At 36.5% G+C, this 19,275-nt stretch overlaps 1 protein-coding gene across 2 annotated transcripts in view; it reads right to left on the bottom strand.

Moving 5' to 3' along the window:
- The window catches only part of PER2 (period circadian regulator 2), a 50,397-nt gene that overhangs the window by 4,595 nt on the left and 26,527 nt on the right, over positions 1-19,275 (bottom strand). The window contains exons 17-21 of one of the 2 annotated variants that reach the window (XM_088131713.1): positions 17,857-18,719; positions 16,926-17,037; positions 16,640-16,829; positions 14,445-14,595; positions 78-151 (exon numbers count right to left, since the gene is read on the bottom strand). In XM_088131713.1, coding sequence (XP_087987839.1) covers positions 78-151; positions 14,445-14,595; positions 16,640-16,829; positions 16,926-17,037; positions 17,857-18,719 — 1,390 coding nt within the window. Of the gene's footprint in view, positions 1-77; positions 152-8,556; positions 11,834-14,444; positions 14,596-16,639; positions 16,830-16,925; positions 17,038-17,856; positions 18,720-19,275 lie in introns of those variants that run through there. The other variant, XM_088131714.1, reaches the window with a different exon arrangement.

Here is a 19,275-nt window from a genome sequence, read left to right as displayed (position 1 = left end):
ACGTATCAGGGCTATGAAAACAGGTAACTAATCCAATCAAGTGAATAAGGACCAAACAATCTGCCTTTCATACTTACATATTCTCAACATGGTGTTCATTGCAATGGAAAAGACTCAGCACTTGATTCTCAAATTCAGGAAGCCATATTGCCTAATTTACAAAGAACAATTATTTGTTTGAAGGGTTGTCTGTCAAAGTCCAGTTGAAAACCATAAGAAAGCAAAGTCAAGAGTTTTACATGTACCACGGACCTATAATGCATTTGAACAGGTTATGCAGTCCATCTTCCCTACTATATTAATTAAAGGAATTATTTCTAAATATATGCATCCCTTAGTCCATGCAAGTGTCATCCATTGCCCTCTTCTTTTGAGGATGCATTTCCTCTTTGTATATGGCCACCCTACATGTGTACAGATGGGTCATGTAAGCCCTTGTTAAGGGACAATGTGTAAACATAAATAGGTTCAAGAAACATTATGGATAAGCAGCACTCATACAGATATTCTAAACATCTTTGTTTCACATTTATCCCTAAGCAAGGTGCACTTTCATTCATACTAAGTCCAGAGCAACTGCTTCATTCTATTTCTAAGGGAATTTTGCTATGTAGAGCTTTGCCAGCCACAAGAACATCCAATAATAATAACACTTCTCCCCATGATTTAGTTGCAGAGATTATTCAGTAGCTAGTCCTTGTGCTAATTAAAACACCACACATTATTCCTGCAGAGTGGGCTTTATGTAAACATATTCCCAAGAAATTCAGTGTAGAAGATACACACTGTCAATTATTGGTTTAAACTATATCTTACTGAATAAACCACAATTGGCTGGGTTTTCACAGCACACTAAGTTTAAACAAATTACATTAGGGCTTAGTCTGATGAAGGAGCCCAGTGACACAGTTGGACTTACCCTTAGACTACAGCGAGTGATATGAGTGGGTCTTGTTACTCCTAATTAAATTAATTATATTGATTCCAGTGGGTTTAACTGCAGAGGTGGTCTGAAGCAAGGAGTGGGGGAGGGTAGAGCCAAAGTGGGTGGGAATAGCCATTCTCTGTGCAGAAAAGGATCTGCTTTGTGTTCCCCCCCCCCCCCGAAATATGAATTGTTTGTAATCACCTTTTGAAATTAGTCCCAGGGCTGCAGCTTGCTCATTCCTGCCCTATTGTAATTATAAAAATGTCTGGCTCACAATTTTAAGGTTATCATGTGCTACAGATGAGTCTTCCACATGCTTTTGCCAGTGTAAGTAAAATGGAACAAGAATTGGACTGGGATAAGGAAGACCACAGTTCAAGTCCCCAGTCTCTCAGCCCAAGTTATCTCACAGACTTCTCTTTCTGGGGAAAAAATGAGAGGAGATCCCTTTGCACAGGTATTCACATTGCCACATTGTCATTAAATAAGTACAAAGAAATCACCCTCTACTCGAGAACTTCACCAAAATTCTGGCATCAGCTAAAATAAAAATCAGAGAGCTACTGTTAGGAGGAAAAAGGAACATTTCCACTCATTTTCTCCCTGACTATAGTAGCTTGTGGTCATTTTACTTTGAGTTATCAGTGGCCTAGATATGAACAATTTGCATTTCATTGACTGACCAGGTAGTTCAATGATTAGAAATATCCCAAACCTAGTACTTCTGCATGCATAAAAGCATAAACTGTGTGTTGGGCTTTCAAAATGTGAGATGTGGAACGGCAGAGTAACCTACCCTAATGAAATTAACTCTTTCACTGATACAAAGGGCCTGCCTCCTTGTCTACTTAGGGATACAATAATCCAGTAAGTGACTAAACATTACAGAAAACTGGCTTTTGGCTATTCAGTCCATACTGTTAATGCACTCTAATTCTTTTTTACTTGTATAGCCTCCTTAATTGCTATTTCATCTTTCCCCCACAATTCCTGTTCAGTGTCTGCAGTAGTGTGAGGGAAAGATTCAAATTTGACATTTTCTCTTTTTCTTGTTAAATAGAATAAGTAAAAATAATTGGGGGGGGGGGAGAATTGGCAACTGTTCAAAAGTAGTATAAAGTGGTTCACTTTCTTGCAGCTCAAATTGTTTCTTGCTAATTTAAATATATACATACACAAATTAAGGATAGCAGTATGAAACTTGGAAACATCACAGTTAATGATATATTAGTTACTTAGTCATTTCTTTCTCTACTTGCTATATCATTAGCCATATATTTCCAAAATGTAACCTATTTGCAGTTTTACTGATATATAGAAAATAGTTCAAAATCATAGTGATTATATGCAATTAATTAAAATATTTTAAAATAATAATTAATTTTCTATTACTGGTTAACACTTTATTTGCAAGATGATAAATCTTGTCAGTAAAACTTATACTAACCCTTTAAAACACATTTTAAGTCAAACGTATCCAATATAACAGATCGCCTCTAAAGTATACAAGCTTCAGACACTGGGTTTTATTGCATTTTGGAAGACAGCTGTGTCTGGCCTTAATTACAGAATCTCTCTAGGTCTAGAATTCTTCAAAGGCTATACACAACATAATTGTTCAATGACTTCCTGAACATTTGGATCCTTTGATCATGTCAATGCTTTCAACAAAGACCTTTACCTGTAAATATACTGCTGTCAACCTAATAGAGTAAAAGTTAACACCATAAAGTTCACAGGTTTTCTGCAGCCTAAATAAGGTGACAAAAGCAGATCTTGTGGACTGCAAGACAATGGATATTTACTGCAGTGTTCATATGTAAAGTTGCCAAAGATTGCATCCAGCTCGACTGAACTTTGTAGTCATTTTTTGGTACATATTTCTTTTGATACAAAGAATTATTCTGGTTATCTTTTTCACATTTAAATTATTTTCCAAGCATTCTGTAACATTTATTGGAAGCAGGTTGGGTTGGGTGGGTTGATTTAATCTTTTGAGCACACTGGATTAATTTTAAAACTTTTATGCGATATAGAAAAAATAGTTTATGACTGTGCATATTGTAAGATTTTTTCATGAATTCTAGTATTTGGATGGGAAACCATTTGAATACCCAAGTATTGTAGGGTAGACTGCGAAGTCAGAAACACATTCCAGAGAGAGAATTGTAGATTTCTTTAGAAATGAACTCCTTGAAATCTGTGAAATACACTGCTCTGTCATCCAGTCTTCTCTAACTGCTGCCCTTCAGATGTGATGCAACTATACCTGAAATGGCCCAGCTAGCTAAGAGTTCTGAGAGCTGCCTTTTCAACCCATCTGGAAGTTTAGAGAAATAGAAAGACTGGGGAAACAGGGTTTTTTTTTAAAATTTCTTGATTGCCTAAGAACTTGTTTGGAATGTCATTCCATAAACTCCTAAAAGGCTTGGAATACCAACTAAATCATTCCACAAAATAAAACTTTTATGGTATAAGAGAAACATGCTGTGATCAGGACCTATTTGCCTAAAGTAACCTGGACCTGGAAATGAAATTGTCAATCTCCTTTTTTACTGACCTCAGGGACGGCTTCCCTATGACTTCTAAATGCAACTTTTTACAACAAGCCTCCCAGCTTTCAAAATGATAACCAGAGCAGTTCTTTTTCTTTTCTTGCAGAGAAGTGGAGCTTCAGGAAAACTCGGGTTTCTGCTGGGATGGGAATCAGATGCCGGGATATGTACCCATCACCCTTGCCAGCAGAATGTCTGGGTAGAGCAGATGGGACATATGGCCTGCAGTGCACAAAACCAGCAAGCAGCGCAGGGAGATAATAGAGATGGAACAAAACCGTCTCAGAAAGCAACTGCAGCATACATGGCTCCAGCTGCTGCTCTGGGGAAAGTCTCAGCATGTTCTTTATACTAGGCCTTTTCACTAGTTTGCCATGTTACAGCATAACCTGTTTAGAAACAAATGCAATCAGGCTTTAAGTTTGCATTTCTAGCAGCAGTTCTTCCAGAAAAGAGAGGATTGAAAGAATGGACTTCCACATAAACAAATGTTTATTAATGCAATCTTTTTTTTTTCAGACTGCCTTTTTAAAAATTTGGACAAAAAAACAAAGCAGATAGAATGTATAATCCATTGGGATGGTCTACTTAAACCTTATTGAAATGAGTAAAAATTCCATAGCATCATTTTATCTCCATGGTATGTGTCTAAGGTATTGTTCCCCCCTATTTTTCCATAGTTCTTCATATTTATAAGTGGAGACCTTTGTGGATCTCCTCCCCCAGTGTCAGTTTTGAGAATCACCACAAGTAGTAGCAATTAATTTTGTGGTTCTCTTCCTGCAGGCAATTTCAGAATGGAAAATCTGGATGTTGCCAACTAAAGCCATCTCAATATTCACATATCATTTACAACTCTCCACCCAACATCCACACAGCTACTGCTGCTTAAATATCAGCTAGGCAAGCAAATGCAACTCAAAGTTGAAAGAAAAACATTTTAGGGCAAAGATCAAGCCCATTCTTTAAAAAGAAAGTTATTGAAGCACTTAATAACTCATAGCCTTGAAATGTTGGCCACATTATTTCATCATTTTGTACCTTTTAAGTATAAAGTACCATTAGAATTGGAATCAAAACGTGGGAAAGAGCTGTCAGTGGGGCAGTTTGGGAAATACAGAAGTCCAAATAACAATGAATTCTAAAAGGGCAATCCCTCCCTCTTCGCTAAAACAAAATAGCTCAATGCATCATCAGCCTTTCAGGAAAATGGAGAAACATGGGGCACTGAAATGGCATATTGTGAAGGGGGACATAGAGTTCGGGACAGGAGTGCTATGGTCATGAAATGCAAATGCAATGCACTATTTGCTGAAGGCAAATCACTTCCGTACCACTGCTGAAAAAAAAATACGGATGCATCCACGTAGTCCAAAAAGTTAGATTTGATGTGTATGCATCCTTACATCAAGTAAGGGTGGTCTATAAATAGTGTAAAATCAATCAAATTTATTAGTATTATTACTTATTGACCATTCTTTTTTCTTTACATTTGGCTCAGAAATAAACTTTGAAAGGATCTTAATGTGCAAAAGGCTGTTTGCAGATATGGAACTAACCTGATTACGTTCCAGATGACCAAGTTATCAGGTTCTACCACACCCAGATATTCAGCAATCTTTGCACTTCTTAGTTGGTTAAAAAAAACAGATTGGCTTTTGCAAATAATAGAAGAAAGATTGTTGTGACTTAATTATGGATATTATATGCAAGATGGGGGAAGATTCATTTTCCTGTAGCTCTTTTTTGCTCCCAAAGAAGCTTTTGCATGTCCAAAAAGGGTGAAAAAGAAAGCAGGAACAACAAAGCTCCTTTTGCAGGAGTGGGTCCTGACAACACACTGGACAACAGGTAAGATAATTTAGCCTATACTCAATCATGGTTAGGTAATTTGATTAAAGAATGTCTAATAATAATTTAACTCAGAGTTAGATTTCAGAAAATATGAGTTTTCTGGGTTCAGAAAACCACAGTACATCTTAGCATGTTTTGGGGATGCCATTTATATGACTGTCATTGATCTTAAATATATGGAGAACTATATAGAGGACAAAACTAGGAGAAATCTATATTGAGAAACAGGCTTATTTGTGGATATCCCAATTAGAATTAGAACTGAAGAACTTAGGATGCTCTCCAACTCAAACTAAAAAGCAAATGTACTGTTGCTTTTTAACCTATTTATAAGTGATATGGTATCATATGTATCAGGTATATAGCCTTTTCATCTGAAAATAGATTAATCTATTTTTATTATATGCTAATGCCATTGCATTTCTTTAACTTAGATGGGTCTGCAATGTCTTTCATAAGTTTTTGTGACAACTGTAAAAAATGAAATATCAAATGTAATGATTCTAAAAAGTGGTGTTTCAAAAAAGGACTCATGTATACCTTTATGGGAATTAGATGGACAAATAATTGAGCACGTATGGGTTTGAGGTAATATTCTATAGAATATATAAACAAAAATGGTTGAAAATATAGAACTAGGGATGCTTATTTGTTCCAAAGCTAGAAGTGTTGTGTGTGTGTCTATCATATCTATCTATCTATCTATCTATCTATCTATCTATCTATCTATCTATCTATCTATCTATCTCTATCATCTCTATCTCATCATCCATCCATCCATCTGTCCATCTATTTATATCTATCTATCAATCATCTCTCTCTCTTTCTCTCTCTCTCATCATTTATCTATCAATTTTACTTCCTTTATGATACTGAAATTTAAAGAACTATAGAAATAATCCAGAATAGAGTCTTAAAAATTTTATTAGCTTTTCCTCCACCAGTTCATTCTGATTTCCATGGAGTAGGATTAGTCATTACATCTCTATAGACATAGGTGCATGTAATGTTTATAGGAACAGTAGCAGATCCAACACACTTGCTCAGCTGGTTTTACTTTTCAGTGTAATGTTGTTCTTAGTGCAAGAGCCCAATACAGTATTTCTTTATTAAATTTCTATATCTGGCTTCAACTGACTGCAAACCAGTATGACAAATGCAACCGTTTTTAATCAAAGTTGAACTTAGACATAGCAAAATCTCTGTGAATTTAAACATATTCAAATGTATATGAAGAGTGACACCTAGAGGATGAAAATATTTGACAGACAAGTTTTCCAAAGTTTTGATCATCTCAAATATATTATTCCCTTCATGGTTTGGAATTGGCAACAGACTTTAATAATTTGGCTTAGAACTGGCAATATATTTTGTTGCCACACAAATAATCATGTGCCTAAAAGTAACAAGTAAATGCATTAAACTGAAATCAAAGCACTGAAATTATAAATTCATCCTAGCATGCTAAAAAGTCATTTCATGGCAGTCCTTCTGTGACTACCATCAGCACAGTTCTCTCCTCCTTGCTTTTTGACATCTATATGAAACTGTTGGGTAAGGTCATCCAGCAGTTTGGGGTATGGTATCATCAATATGTTGATGATATCCAGTTGTACAATTCCTGGGCTGCAAGGGAAATGCTGTTGATGGTGCCTAGAGGCTGTAATGGAAGAGAACAGGCTGAAATTATAGTAAAATGGAGTTCCTGCTGTTTGTCCATTGGGGTTTTCTGTTGCTGCAAGGCTTGCTCCTTGACAGGTGGGCACGACCTGTGAAGGAGCAGGTCCACAATTTGGGGAGTCCTTCTGGATTCATGGCTTCTGCTTGATCAACAGGTTGACGCTGTGGCCATAAGGGGCCATGCCCACCTATGGCTGCTATGCCAATTGTGACCATTCCTGAGGCAAGTGGATCTGGCTACAGTAACTCATGCTTAATCACCATTTGTCTTGACTACTTCAACGTGATTTAGATGTGGCTGCCCTTAACAACTACTCAGAAGTTGCAACTGGTCCAGAATATGGCAGCCCTGGTGCTTACTGGTGCTCATTACTGGGAGCGTATGACACCCATTTTGCGGCCTAGGCACTGATTATTGAATAGTTTCTGGGTACAATTTAAGGCACTATTGACCTTTAACACTTTTTGGCTTGGCACCTAGATACCTTCAGGACTATCTGCTCCCACCAGTATTGGCCAACCACTTTGAAGAATTTGAGAGAAACTTCTTGTAATCCCACATTTCTGAGAGATTTGGGGGGCTGAGGCTAGACAGCACAGCTTTTCTTTGGCAGCAGCAGTATAGAGATAAGGCTGACCTTCTCCTTGTCAGTTTTCCAAAAACTTAAAAACAGAGTTCTTTTGGAGAGTCTTTTCTTGAGTTTATTACCTGATGCCATCTTGCTTTATTTCTTGTTGGTTTTGTATCCTATGTTTTTATTGTGGGGGTTGATGTGATTATGATGATCATTGTTATGACTGGTTTTTAACCTGTGAATACTTTAACTTTTATCTAGCCTGTAAGTCACTGAGAATCATTTAACTGCAGTGGGGTATAAGTATAATAAACAATTCATTCCATATCTACCAAACTGTAGTTATTCTCTTCTTGTTAGAAAACTAGCTCACAATATTCTATTACACTCTAACTCCTAGCATGAGCATGAGACAATCTTAGATCATTTCTCAGCTGATGAAATTTCAACAATTACTGGGAGTAAGATTGTTCACTCAGATTGGGTTGTGTTGATGCCATGGGATGCTTCGTGAACATGATATCTGCTCAACGTGATACTGTCAGCAAAACGTTGAGAACGTGAGACGCTACCTGAACAAAAGAAGACTTTGTGTATAATTGTGGCACTGGAGAAGCTGGAAGAGGGAAAACATGAGTGAAGAGATCTGTATAATATTTTTGCAATTTTTTACAAAAATAAGTTTTGGTAATCAAAGGCTGCAGGAGGTATAGCAGTGATGATGTGACATCATCTAGTGACGAGGCTGGAATTTTTTTGACACTTTGGCACTTGGGTGTGGCTTAAAAAAATAAGATTCATTAGGCTTTTAGGATGGCTTAATGTATCCAATTTCCTGTCCCAAATCAGCAGGTCAGTTGTTTGTTGCTGAATGAATTATTTTGGGAGACATCAGGAGCCACTCATTCCTGAGATACAAGAACTGGACCCCTTTCAGTCGGGGTTCAGGCCTGGATATGGGACTGACACAGCATTGATTGCATTCTTGGATGACCTCTGGCTGGAGTGGGATGGGGGTAGCGCATCCATCCTTGCTCTTCTAGACCTCTCAGCAGCTTTCAGTACCATTAATAATGGTATTATTCTGGACTGGCTCTTGGAGTTGTGGGTGGGCGGCACTGTGTTGGGTTGGTTCTTCTACTTCCTCCTGGCTGGTTCCAGTCAGTGTTGATGGAAGGACAGGTCCAGCTCATGGTCTCTATTCAGTGGGGTACTGCAGAGTTCGGATCTTTCTCCCCTCCTGTTTAACATTTACATGAAGCCGCTGGCTAGTCATGCAATAGTCTGGTGTGAGGTACCAGTATGTTGAAGATACCCAGCTTTATATCTCCACCCCAGGGCCACCTAAGTGATGCCATGGACGTCCTGTCCAAGTGCCTGGAGGATGTGGGGGCCTGGATGGGGCACAACAGGTTTCGGCTCAACCCAAGCAAGACTGAATAGCTTTGGGTTTTTCGACCTTCTGGTGCTGAGGATCTTCCATCTTTGGTTCTGGATGAGGTGACACTGCCTCAAATAGACCAAGTACACAATCTGGGGTTCTCCTGGACTCACGGCTCCTGCTCAAACAGGGCCTTTGCATACCTTCAGGTTGTGTATCTGTTTCTGGACTGGGAGGCCCTGTTCACTTTCACTCATGCCCTTGTGACCTCCCACCTGGACTACTGCAACATGATCTAGATGGGGTTGCCCTTGAAGAGCATTTGGAAGGTTCAACTGGTGCAGAATATGGCAGCACAAGTAAATGGCACTGGCTACTTGGTGCATGTGACACCACTACATTGCTTGCCAGTGTGCTTCTGGGGGTAGTTAGTGGTGCTGGTTGTCACTTTTAAAGCTCTTCATGGCTTGGGACCGGGTTACCTAAAGGAACATCTTTCCCCGGCTGTTTCTATCCATGTGATCTGGTCCAACAGGATGGGCGTACTCCAGGTCCCATTGGCTAATGAATGTCAGCTCCTGGGCAGAAAGCAAACCTTTTCTACCATAGCGCCTACCTTCTGGAATATTATCCCTCTGGAGATTAGGTTGGCCCTGCCTCCTGCTGTCCTTTCACAAGGCCCTATAGATCTGGTTTTGTGGCCAGGCCTGGGGCCCCGAGGTGTGAAGGGACCATCTTCATGTTGTGTTAATGATTAATGATTGTTGTATTTCTCTCGGTTATGTATTTTAATTTTGTAGTTGTCATTGTAATTATTTTATTTTTATTTTTAACATTGTTCGCCACCCTAAGTCACTTGTTGAGATGGGTGGCTATGTAAATTGAATAAATAAATAAAGTAATAAACTATCCATCATGGCTGAATATGGATGTGAATCTGGATGTACCTGGTTCTCTTTTAACATTTGATCACCTTTAGGCCCATTTATTCTCAGCCTAGCCTAGTCATAGGGTTATTTGAGGACAAAATAGTCTGTGTGTATATGGGTTAAGAATGCCTGGTTTAAGGATGACCCATAGTTAAGAATGGAACCTACTGTGGCAATATTTGAGTTAAATACACAATGGTTTGAATTAATTACACATTACTTATACAGTATTATACAATAATACTGTTCTGGCTTACATACAAATTTGATTTAAGAACAGCCCTTGGGAATGGAACTCGTTCTTAAACTGGGGACTACCTGTATTTATGATGTATATGTTTTCCTTTAAAAGGCAGAAAATGAAAAAAGTACAAAAAGGCAGAAGTACATAACTCACAATGTTATTTTCTCTGTTTGTTATCATTCAATCTAGTAGTCCATTCATTAAATTATGAAAACAAAAATCATACAGGCATCAATCAGACAAGAAGAAAAGAGATTTAAAACTCTAAATTGAGAGCACTGGGTCACATACAGGAAATTTAGAGGCTGCACATGATACTTGGCTATGTATCCTTGAAGCCTTCTCCCCAGCAGATTAACACTGGAAACAGCTGCACAGCACACAGACTGATATATATTGTAAATTTTTAAAGTACTGCGATCATTGTGTGGAACTATCTCTCATTCATCTTAATTCACCATAATTTAACCAGATATATAGAATAAGTATTTAAAAAGATAGCAATTAAAAATAAATTTGTTTTATCAGTTTTCTAGAAAGCATGTAATAAAAATTAATGCAAGTGACAAAAACAAGATGCATTACAATATAGAGATGATGTTTGCAAAAGTCTCTCACACAAGTACTGTTAAGCTAAAGAAGTAGTCTTACAATACATTTGGAGAAATTTGGTTTCAGAATCTTGTTTATAAATGGAGGGTTGTAATTTAATAAAAATTGTAAGAACATTTTAAATACCAACTCCATCCTCTTTCTTGAATTAAATATTCCCTTGATGGATATTTTTATCTAATAAATTTACACTGGTATACCTACTGATATTATTAAACCATTCCTGCATAATCCAGCACTTTTAATGAGACTTCAGACTAAAAACCCTACAGACACTGTTATGATATTTCACAAAACTGATTTAAAGCTGTTGCAAGTTTCCAAAGTAGTTTTTCCAGTCAGGAGGCTTTTCATACCTAGGCTGCAAAAATCCTAATCATCATTAGATGGCAATAAGGAGCTAAGATTTTTCTGTATTTCTTTAGACATCTAATGGAAACATGGAGTTTAGCAACCAATATATAACAGTCTGACATTCAGCATGGATGAAAGTCTTTCTGATTAAATAATCGTGTAAGACTCCAGGTTGTAGCCTTTTGTATTTCATTCAGAATTTTTCATGTGATTTAGATATAATATATAAAATCCATGCATAAGTGAGTGTAAAACTAGAATTGAGAATATATCATTAGCTAAAGCTAAATTTTTCAAAGTGAGCCTGGACATGTAACATTTAGAACAGTTACTGAAGCATAAAAGGGTATGCATTACATGCCGATATACTACCAATATTACATAACATACAAATATTTATTGAATAATGAGGACTTAAAATGTACTCAAAAATATTAAGCTCCATGTTTATTGAATGTAAATTTGATTCTTTTTAAATGTAATGAATTCATTTGAGAGAAAGGTATAGAACAAATGGACAAAATGCAGTTATTACTTATCCTCTCCAATAATATAAAAACTAGAAGATACCAGAAAGAATTCTACGAAGCAAGGATAAATGAAACTTACTTTGTACAACTCTGTGTAATGTACTGAAAGTAAATTGCTGGCTTTTAATTAGAAGATCATGCAGTGTTGATTCACACTGAAAGATGCTTGCAAATGTCTAATCAGCAGGAAACTTTGAAAAAACACAAAAGTCAATATATGATTTCCCAAGTACTTTGGTAAAGCATAAACAGCACAATACTGACAGATATTTGCTTCACTGGGAAAATTTTCAGTTCTTACTTGCCATTGACAAATGGTATTTGTTCACCATGAATCAAGCATGACTTAATAGCACCTACTGTAACTATGGTAGTTCTTCTACCAGTTTTGAACTCAAAGAAAATTGTTTGGAAAAATTATGTATCTACTTAAACAAAGGATCTCTTTGGGTAGTTAACTGACTCTAGAAATAATCTTCTATGTTATTCAGGAACAATACTGTGACATCCATCTATTCTAGAATCTTTCGATCTAACCTTTGAAACAGAAGATTCAAAATTATATATAGATGGACTAAACACAGCCGCAGAGTTAGACAAGGCTCTAAATATACTTTAACATTCTTCACGCTACAAAAAAAGTGGCACTGTTGTTCATTCTGTGACCAAAGAATCAGTAGAGAGAAAACTGGAAGTAATCCAGATGGTTAAAACTAGTCAATGGTATCTCATAAAGCAAAGGAAGGTAATTAACAGAGACTGGTATAATCTTTATTGTGTGATTTTCCTTCACAATAAATATATATTCTGTTTTCACCTTAGAGGAATTATCATCAACATTAAGATTAGGCTCTCCTTGATGGGCAAACAGTATTTCAGTACAAAATGTGACTTTAAGAGTGACCTGTGACTTGAAAGAGAGGACATAAAAATTCATTCTGAGGCATTAGCATATTTTTTTATGGTTATATGCAAGTCTGTTTCTAAAATAAGAGTTAAAATAATGAGTTGTGAGATGAGGACAGTGGAGCAAATTAAACTATAACGTTTACCAAATACAATGCTGATGCAACAGTTTCAAAGACAATAATATTATTATTTACTGACCTGAAAAATTTTTCTCCCCCAGATTTGGAGATTACAGAAGGAAGAAGATACTGCTATAGCATTTAAATTAGTAAATCAATATATATTTTAACTATTAACAGTTTATTTTATAACTGGAACACTTATAAAATAGTTTATTTATTAACTATTAATCTCAAAATCATTTAAGATATTTCTGAACTGGAAAATACATAGTTCCTGTTACTGAAAAAAAATGGAGATAGGAAAGAAATGTTAGGATGGCATCGTATTTTTATAATATTCCTTATGGAGTCCAGTCAGGTTGTAGTAAGTATTTTCTATAACTTTAATGAACTACAAGTGTAAACATTTCAAATGGAAAATATTTTTTTTAAATGCAAACAAGAAAATCATTTTCAACAATTGCTCATAGAAATAGAAAGACATGCCCACATAAAGAGATTATTAACAAATGACCTTTTTTTAGAACAAAAAATCCATTTGTTTGATATATGAGATTCATTTCACAAGAAACAAACTTAATCTTTAAGATCGAATGATGCATTTGCCATAGCTGAAAGCAGGTGATTTTGAAATTATCTTCACGGATTACACATTTTCACTGTTGAATTGGTTTAAGATGGGTGAACTGTTCTCACCATCTCATTCATTAAGCTCCATTTCATGGATTTCTCCTTCATTTTGTACATAAGATAAGCTATTAATGTTCTTCACAATAAACACAAACCTTCAAAGAAAAAGTGAACCATAACTTTTAATCAACTGGAATCCTAGAGTTTAATATTTTTTTCTGGGAAATATTTGTGCCCATAAGAGGATGTATGTTAAGACAGTTGGCTGGAGTAATCTGGACTGAATATATTGAGACTGAATTCTATTGTTAGTCACCTTCCGACTGGACAATTGCAACATGCTCTACACATGGCTGCCCTTTAAGGGTATTTGGAAACTTCAGCTGGTCCAGAATGTGGCAGCACATGCAGTATTAAGCACACCATGATATACCCACATAACACCACTGCAATGGGAGCTATGCTGACTCCCAATAGGCTTCCAGGTACAATTCAAGGTGCTGGTCATCACCTTTAAAGCCCTGCATGGCATGGGGCCAGGTTACTTCCAAGACTGCCTCTTCCCAAAGGTTTATGCTGATCTCACAAGATCTGACAGAGTGGGCATAAGCCGAGTCTCCTTGTTGAGGCTATGTCACCCACTGGGTCTTAGGAAGTGGGCCTTCTCTGTTATGGTGCCTGCCCCATGGAACAGCCTCCCCCAGAGATTTGGACAGTCCCAACCTTACAATACTTTTGGAAGGCTGTGAAAAGCTGGTTCTGCCCTCAGGCATTGGGGCCAGGTTGTTAGTTTGAGAACTCTGGCATGGATGTATGCCCTAGGTGTTTTGTGTTTTTAATGAGAGGGCCTCAACCTGTTTTGTTTGTTTGTTTGTTTTACCTTTGCTGATGTTTTATATGGTATGTACCCTGCCCAGAAATTTCATTGGATATACGGGTGGCCTTACAGATTTACAAAGAGATAGATAGATAGATAGATAGATAGATAGATAGATAGATAGATAGATAGATAGATAGAGGTATAAAAATAATGTGGTGTACTCAAATGTTCTAACTCTAGTGTGACCTATATAGTCTTTATTATACTAGCCACAAATAAAATATTTTATATTTAAAATTTTAAAAAATCCTTAAAACATACCGAATTTGCAAGAGCCTGAGGGAGTTCACCTTTCTGAATCCATGGATGAACTTCAAATAATTCCTTTTTTTGTTCCTCAGTAAATACTGGCTGAAACATCTGCATTTGTTTCAGTTTCAGTCTGTCATCTTTCAAAACAGTTTCCAAATTTCTAAAATAAGCATATACAAACAGTTCCATTTCAGCTTTCAAATAGCCAAAAAGTATATATATTACAACAAATTTCAGGCAAAATGTTACACAAACATTTTAATTTTGGAGTATATATTTTATTATTTGGCAAATACATTAATAAAATTGAGTTCTTACAATTACCTGTTATCAGTATTCATGTGAATTTTTATTGTGCATATTTGAACAAGAATGCAATTCTATATTCTGCTGATATTGTGATGGCAAAATGGAAACTGTGCACAAAGCAGTGTATAATCAATTGTTAAGAAATGCTCTATTTACTTTCTTGATCTCTGAATGACTCATGTGGCACTATAGATATGATGTTCATATCAAACTTTCCAATATACATGTATATGCTGAAGGAGACACAATGAGATTATAATACACCTTCAAATGCCACAAAGAAAAAAAATGCCGTGGGAGGTATGCTGCTTGTTTGCTATATAAGTCAACAAGCAGCATACCTCCCACGGCATTTTTTTTCTTTGTGCTATATGAGCAGAAGATGAATACATAAGGCTCTCTTGTGCCTAATTCTGAGTTCCATATGTAATTCTAATGGCAGAGTATCCACTCAATTGCAGAGCAATAAAGTTTTCTCTTTACAATTACTAATAAAAACTCCAGAGCCATCCACTTAGTTCTCCATGGATGCTGCCAGTATGGCTGTGGATCAATCAAACACTTATACCATAATGGTTATAATATCAGGTAGAATTGCATGTCCTTTGTTTCAAAGGAAATGCAGAAAATGTCACGTCCCTGCTGCTTGAGCATTCAACATTATTAGTGCAATGATTAGATCAAGAGATATTGCTTATCTAAAATTCATGACTTTAGTAAAAATGAACCAGAGGCAATTTGATTTATTTCTCTTACTATGAGCACCTATTCTAAATACCAATGAACAGAGAGGTGGAGGAAGTCTTTTTTTTTAAATGTGCAGATGACATAAAATTGGATGGGATACCTAATACTATAGAAAAAAGAAACAAAATTTTAAAAAATAGGTAACAGAATGTAATCTGATACAGAGAAATGCAAAGTTCTTTGCCTGGGAAAAAAGGAATCAAACAAGGGGGATACCTGGCTTGATAATATGCATGGGAAAAAAAATCTTAGAATTGTGGTTGATCATAAGCTGAATGTGTCAGCAGCATGATGTGAATGACAAAAAATGGTAAATGTAATTTTAACTGCATCTATTAAAGGTTGCCATTATAGGATTTTACTCTACATTGTGTTTTTTATGTGATGTTAGCCACCTAGAGTTGCTATGCTATAAATCACAGAAAGATAGTTGTAGAGTTTCCAATTGTAGAAAATGGGACTTCCACTATATTATGTATTAATCAGATTCTCATGATATCTCAAGTCCCTTCTCTAGTTTTAGGAATAGTCTCAAAGAAGGTTATTCTAAGGAGCCACTTGGAGGAACTGGGTATATTTAGCATTAAGGAAAAGCTAACTGAAGGGAGATACCATATTTAAAAGTTCTTAAAGAGATATTACAAAGAAGGTCAAGTCATGTTCTCCATCATCCTAGAGTGCAGGACACAGTATAATGATCTTAACTTACAGGAATGAAGATTCTGACTGAATGTTAGGAAATAATTCTTAATAGGCAAAAAAGTTTGACAGTGGAATTAATTATTGAAGGAGGTGGTAAGCTCTCCTTCACTGAATATGTTCCAAGGGAAGCTAAACTGCCATCTATCAAGAATGCTTTATTTGGACTCAGTGGTCTAAATGATTTCTTCTGAATCTATAATTCTATGACTCAGTGAAAGATGGTGCTGGCCCTGGGCTCATAAAAGTAAAACTTGGTTTAAGGGAATTAAACCAATGGTGGCTGTGGGGGTAGAGCGGAGACCAGGAGGTCATTCTGGCAAAAACAGCAAGAGCCTGCAGATGTCACTGAATTAAACATACATTTTCAGAGGAATAGTAGACAATAGCTGTTTGAAATAAGTCTTATTGCTTAGTTTAGATTTTATGCAAAACAAAAACTAAATTACCGTGATGGTATCTGGTAAGTCATCATAACAGTATCATCTGCATTTGCCATCAACAGCCAAAGAGGATCCTGGAGGACACATTTAATGAACTGCACCTCTTCTTCCATTTGTGAACATTTTGTTTTATGATTGTTTTCTGAGAAGTTACCACTTCCAAAATAGTTGCTGGTATGACTTGTCCCACTACATCCTATAGAAGAGAAAAATAACACTTTTACTCATAGAGACCTGATTTTTTTCCCATTTAAATGCCTCCAGAATACATCAGATGCACATGCAACGTTACCTGCTCCACTGCCTGACACGCCACATCCATTTGATTCGCATCCTAAAGACTCAGTGGCTGCTAAAGCACTATTTCCTGATGAAGCAGATCCAGTGCCTGAATTTGGGTCTTCCTGAAGTAAAATATCAAGTAAATCAATAGACAAAGAGAAAGCATCACTATTGTGAACTTCCATTGGTGTATCAACCTTAGCAAACAAAAACAAAACAGTATCACTTTACATATTTAAGGAAGAACTCTTCTTTATCAACAAGTGGATTGGGGAGTAAGTTTATTACGTAAGGTTCACCTAGCAATTATATTAGTGGAAGGGAAATATTGTGCCATTAAAAAAAACACAACTATTTGAGCTAAACTATGCAATGTTTAATATGAATGTTCAAAGAAATTCATATTAAAGTTAGGAATTTAATTTAATTCAATTCATAAAAGTGTATGTTCTATACTTTCTATAGGAGTCATGGGCTGTCTCTTGCTGGAGGTCTTGAAGAGAGTCTGTGCAACAACCTGTGCTATTGCTCTACATTTTCTACACTGAGCAGAGGCTTGGGCTAAGTGAGCTATAAAGTCCACTGAAAATCTATAATTGTCTGCAATATAAGCTAGACAGACAAAATTGAACAGTGAGCTTTAATTGTGTAACCAGACTGAAAACTTTTCACATTTTCTAATATAAAGACTCCCAATAAATCAAATCTAATGCACAAGTAGGGTGGCTCTCACATTGTAGTTTCTGCTTAGATTTAGGCATGAAAGCATAAAGTAATATAATTCTATTTAACAGTTATTAACTCTTACAGAAAATAGTTAGAAACTGTTGATAATATGCACTATTAGGCAAACAGGAGTAAATGATAAAAAATTACCATTTTTAAAGAATTTTTCACATGCACAATACTTAGGTATTTTCCAGGCAATGGCAAATGCTTACTGTGCAGGATGCTTTTCTTTCACCATCATCTCTGCTCAATTGTTTATTAGTAATCTCTCCATCAGTTAAAGTTCCATAATTTCCCACTATACCAGCACTTCCATTTCCCATCATTTTTGGTGTTTCTTCTAATTGCAGAAGATTCAGTTGTAAAGGAGAACTGGACTGTGACTGAAACAATGGTGATGAGGACTGATCTTGTAGACCCAGGGACTGTGGAGTACAGGAACGGGATAGCTCATTTTGGCAGTCTATGACAGGGTTCTTTTTATTATCTGCTACTGAATTATAACAAAATGGTTGTGCTGAAAAAGCTACCTCAGCAGGGAACTTGTTTGAGGCAGCAAATGAAGGTGGTGTTGTAAGCAAGGCTTCTGAAGAGAAAGAAGGCTGAGCAGAAAAGCCAGGTGGAATAGGACAAGATGCCTGAGGAATACTATTGTTTGTCTGAGGACACATATAGTTGGGGAGAACAAGTGCTATTACTGGAGTCACTAGGGGTGCAACAAACTCAGATAATGGCAAAGGACAATGTTCTCCTGAGTCCTGTGTTTCATTCAAATAAGACAGAGAACCTTTAGGACCCACTGGTGTAATTCCTTTAGATGGAAAAACTTGAAGTGGACACGTGGGTATAACTGCAGGAAAAGGCATGGTTGGATAACTTGCTTGTGAAGTATTTGATGGAGACCAGGCTGCATTATTTGGGCCAAGCAGAATAAATTTGTGCAAGGATTTGATACCAGATGTTATACTGTCTGAAGAACTAAGTGGCTTGTGTCGTTTTGGTTTACATTTCTTTATCTTCCCAATTTTCTTCCAAGAAAAAGCTATTCCAGAACCATGTTGTAGTCCACACATATCTAGAAAGAGGGAGAAGTTATTTAATAGAGTTTCAACATCTGTTTTGACTCTATTCTTCATAGAAGACACATCTTTTGACTTGAGGACTCTCAGCTAGCTCCTACTTATTTGCAGAGGTGACGAATTCAGTTGTTGTTTTTTTTAAACTGTTGCCAGGTCCTGAAATATTCTAAGCTTTAACAAATTCTGGTTCTAATTAAGTGCTCTTGTTCCAACACACTTCTAATTCTTTCATTTCCAGAAGCTATTCCAAATCTGAAATCTGCATAAATACAATAAAAAATAGGAAAAAATCATACTACTTGTTTTGCATACGAAGTGACAAATCACATCGCTTGTAGATTTGGAGGAAGCAGAAAGCTACACATCTCTGAAAATGCTAACTTAATCCCTTATTCCTTTGGCTAACACAGTGTTTTTCAAACTTGGCAACTTTAAGATGTTTGGACTTCAACTCCCAGAATTCCCCAGCCAGCTTGCTGACTAACAGATCTGAGATACTGTCCTGAACTTCAGAAGAAGCACATAATGCATCACAAGATGTCTATAGTCTAC

This window comes from Python bivittatus, unplaced genomic scaffold (assembly GCF_059951505.1).
Source record: "Python bivittatus isolate LINGU-HERP-01145 unplaced genomic scaffold, Pbiv_v1 ctg000980_np1212, whole genome shotgun sequence".
NCBI classification, from domain to species: domain Eukaryota; kingdom Metazoa; phylum Chordata; class Lepidosauria; order Squamata; family Pythonidae; genus Python; species Python bivittatus.
The sequence above is the reverse complement of the archived record's forward strand: the minus strand, read 5'-3'. Positions and strand labels throughout refer to the sequence as shown.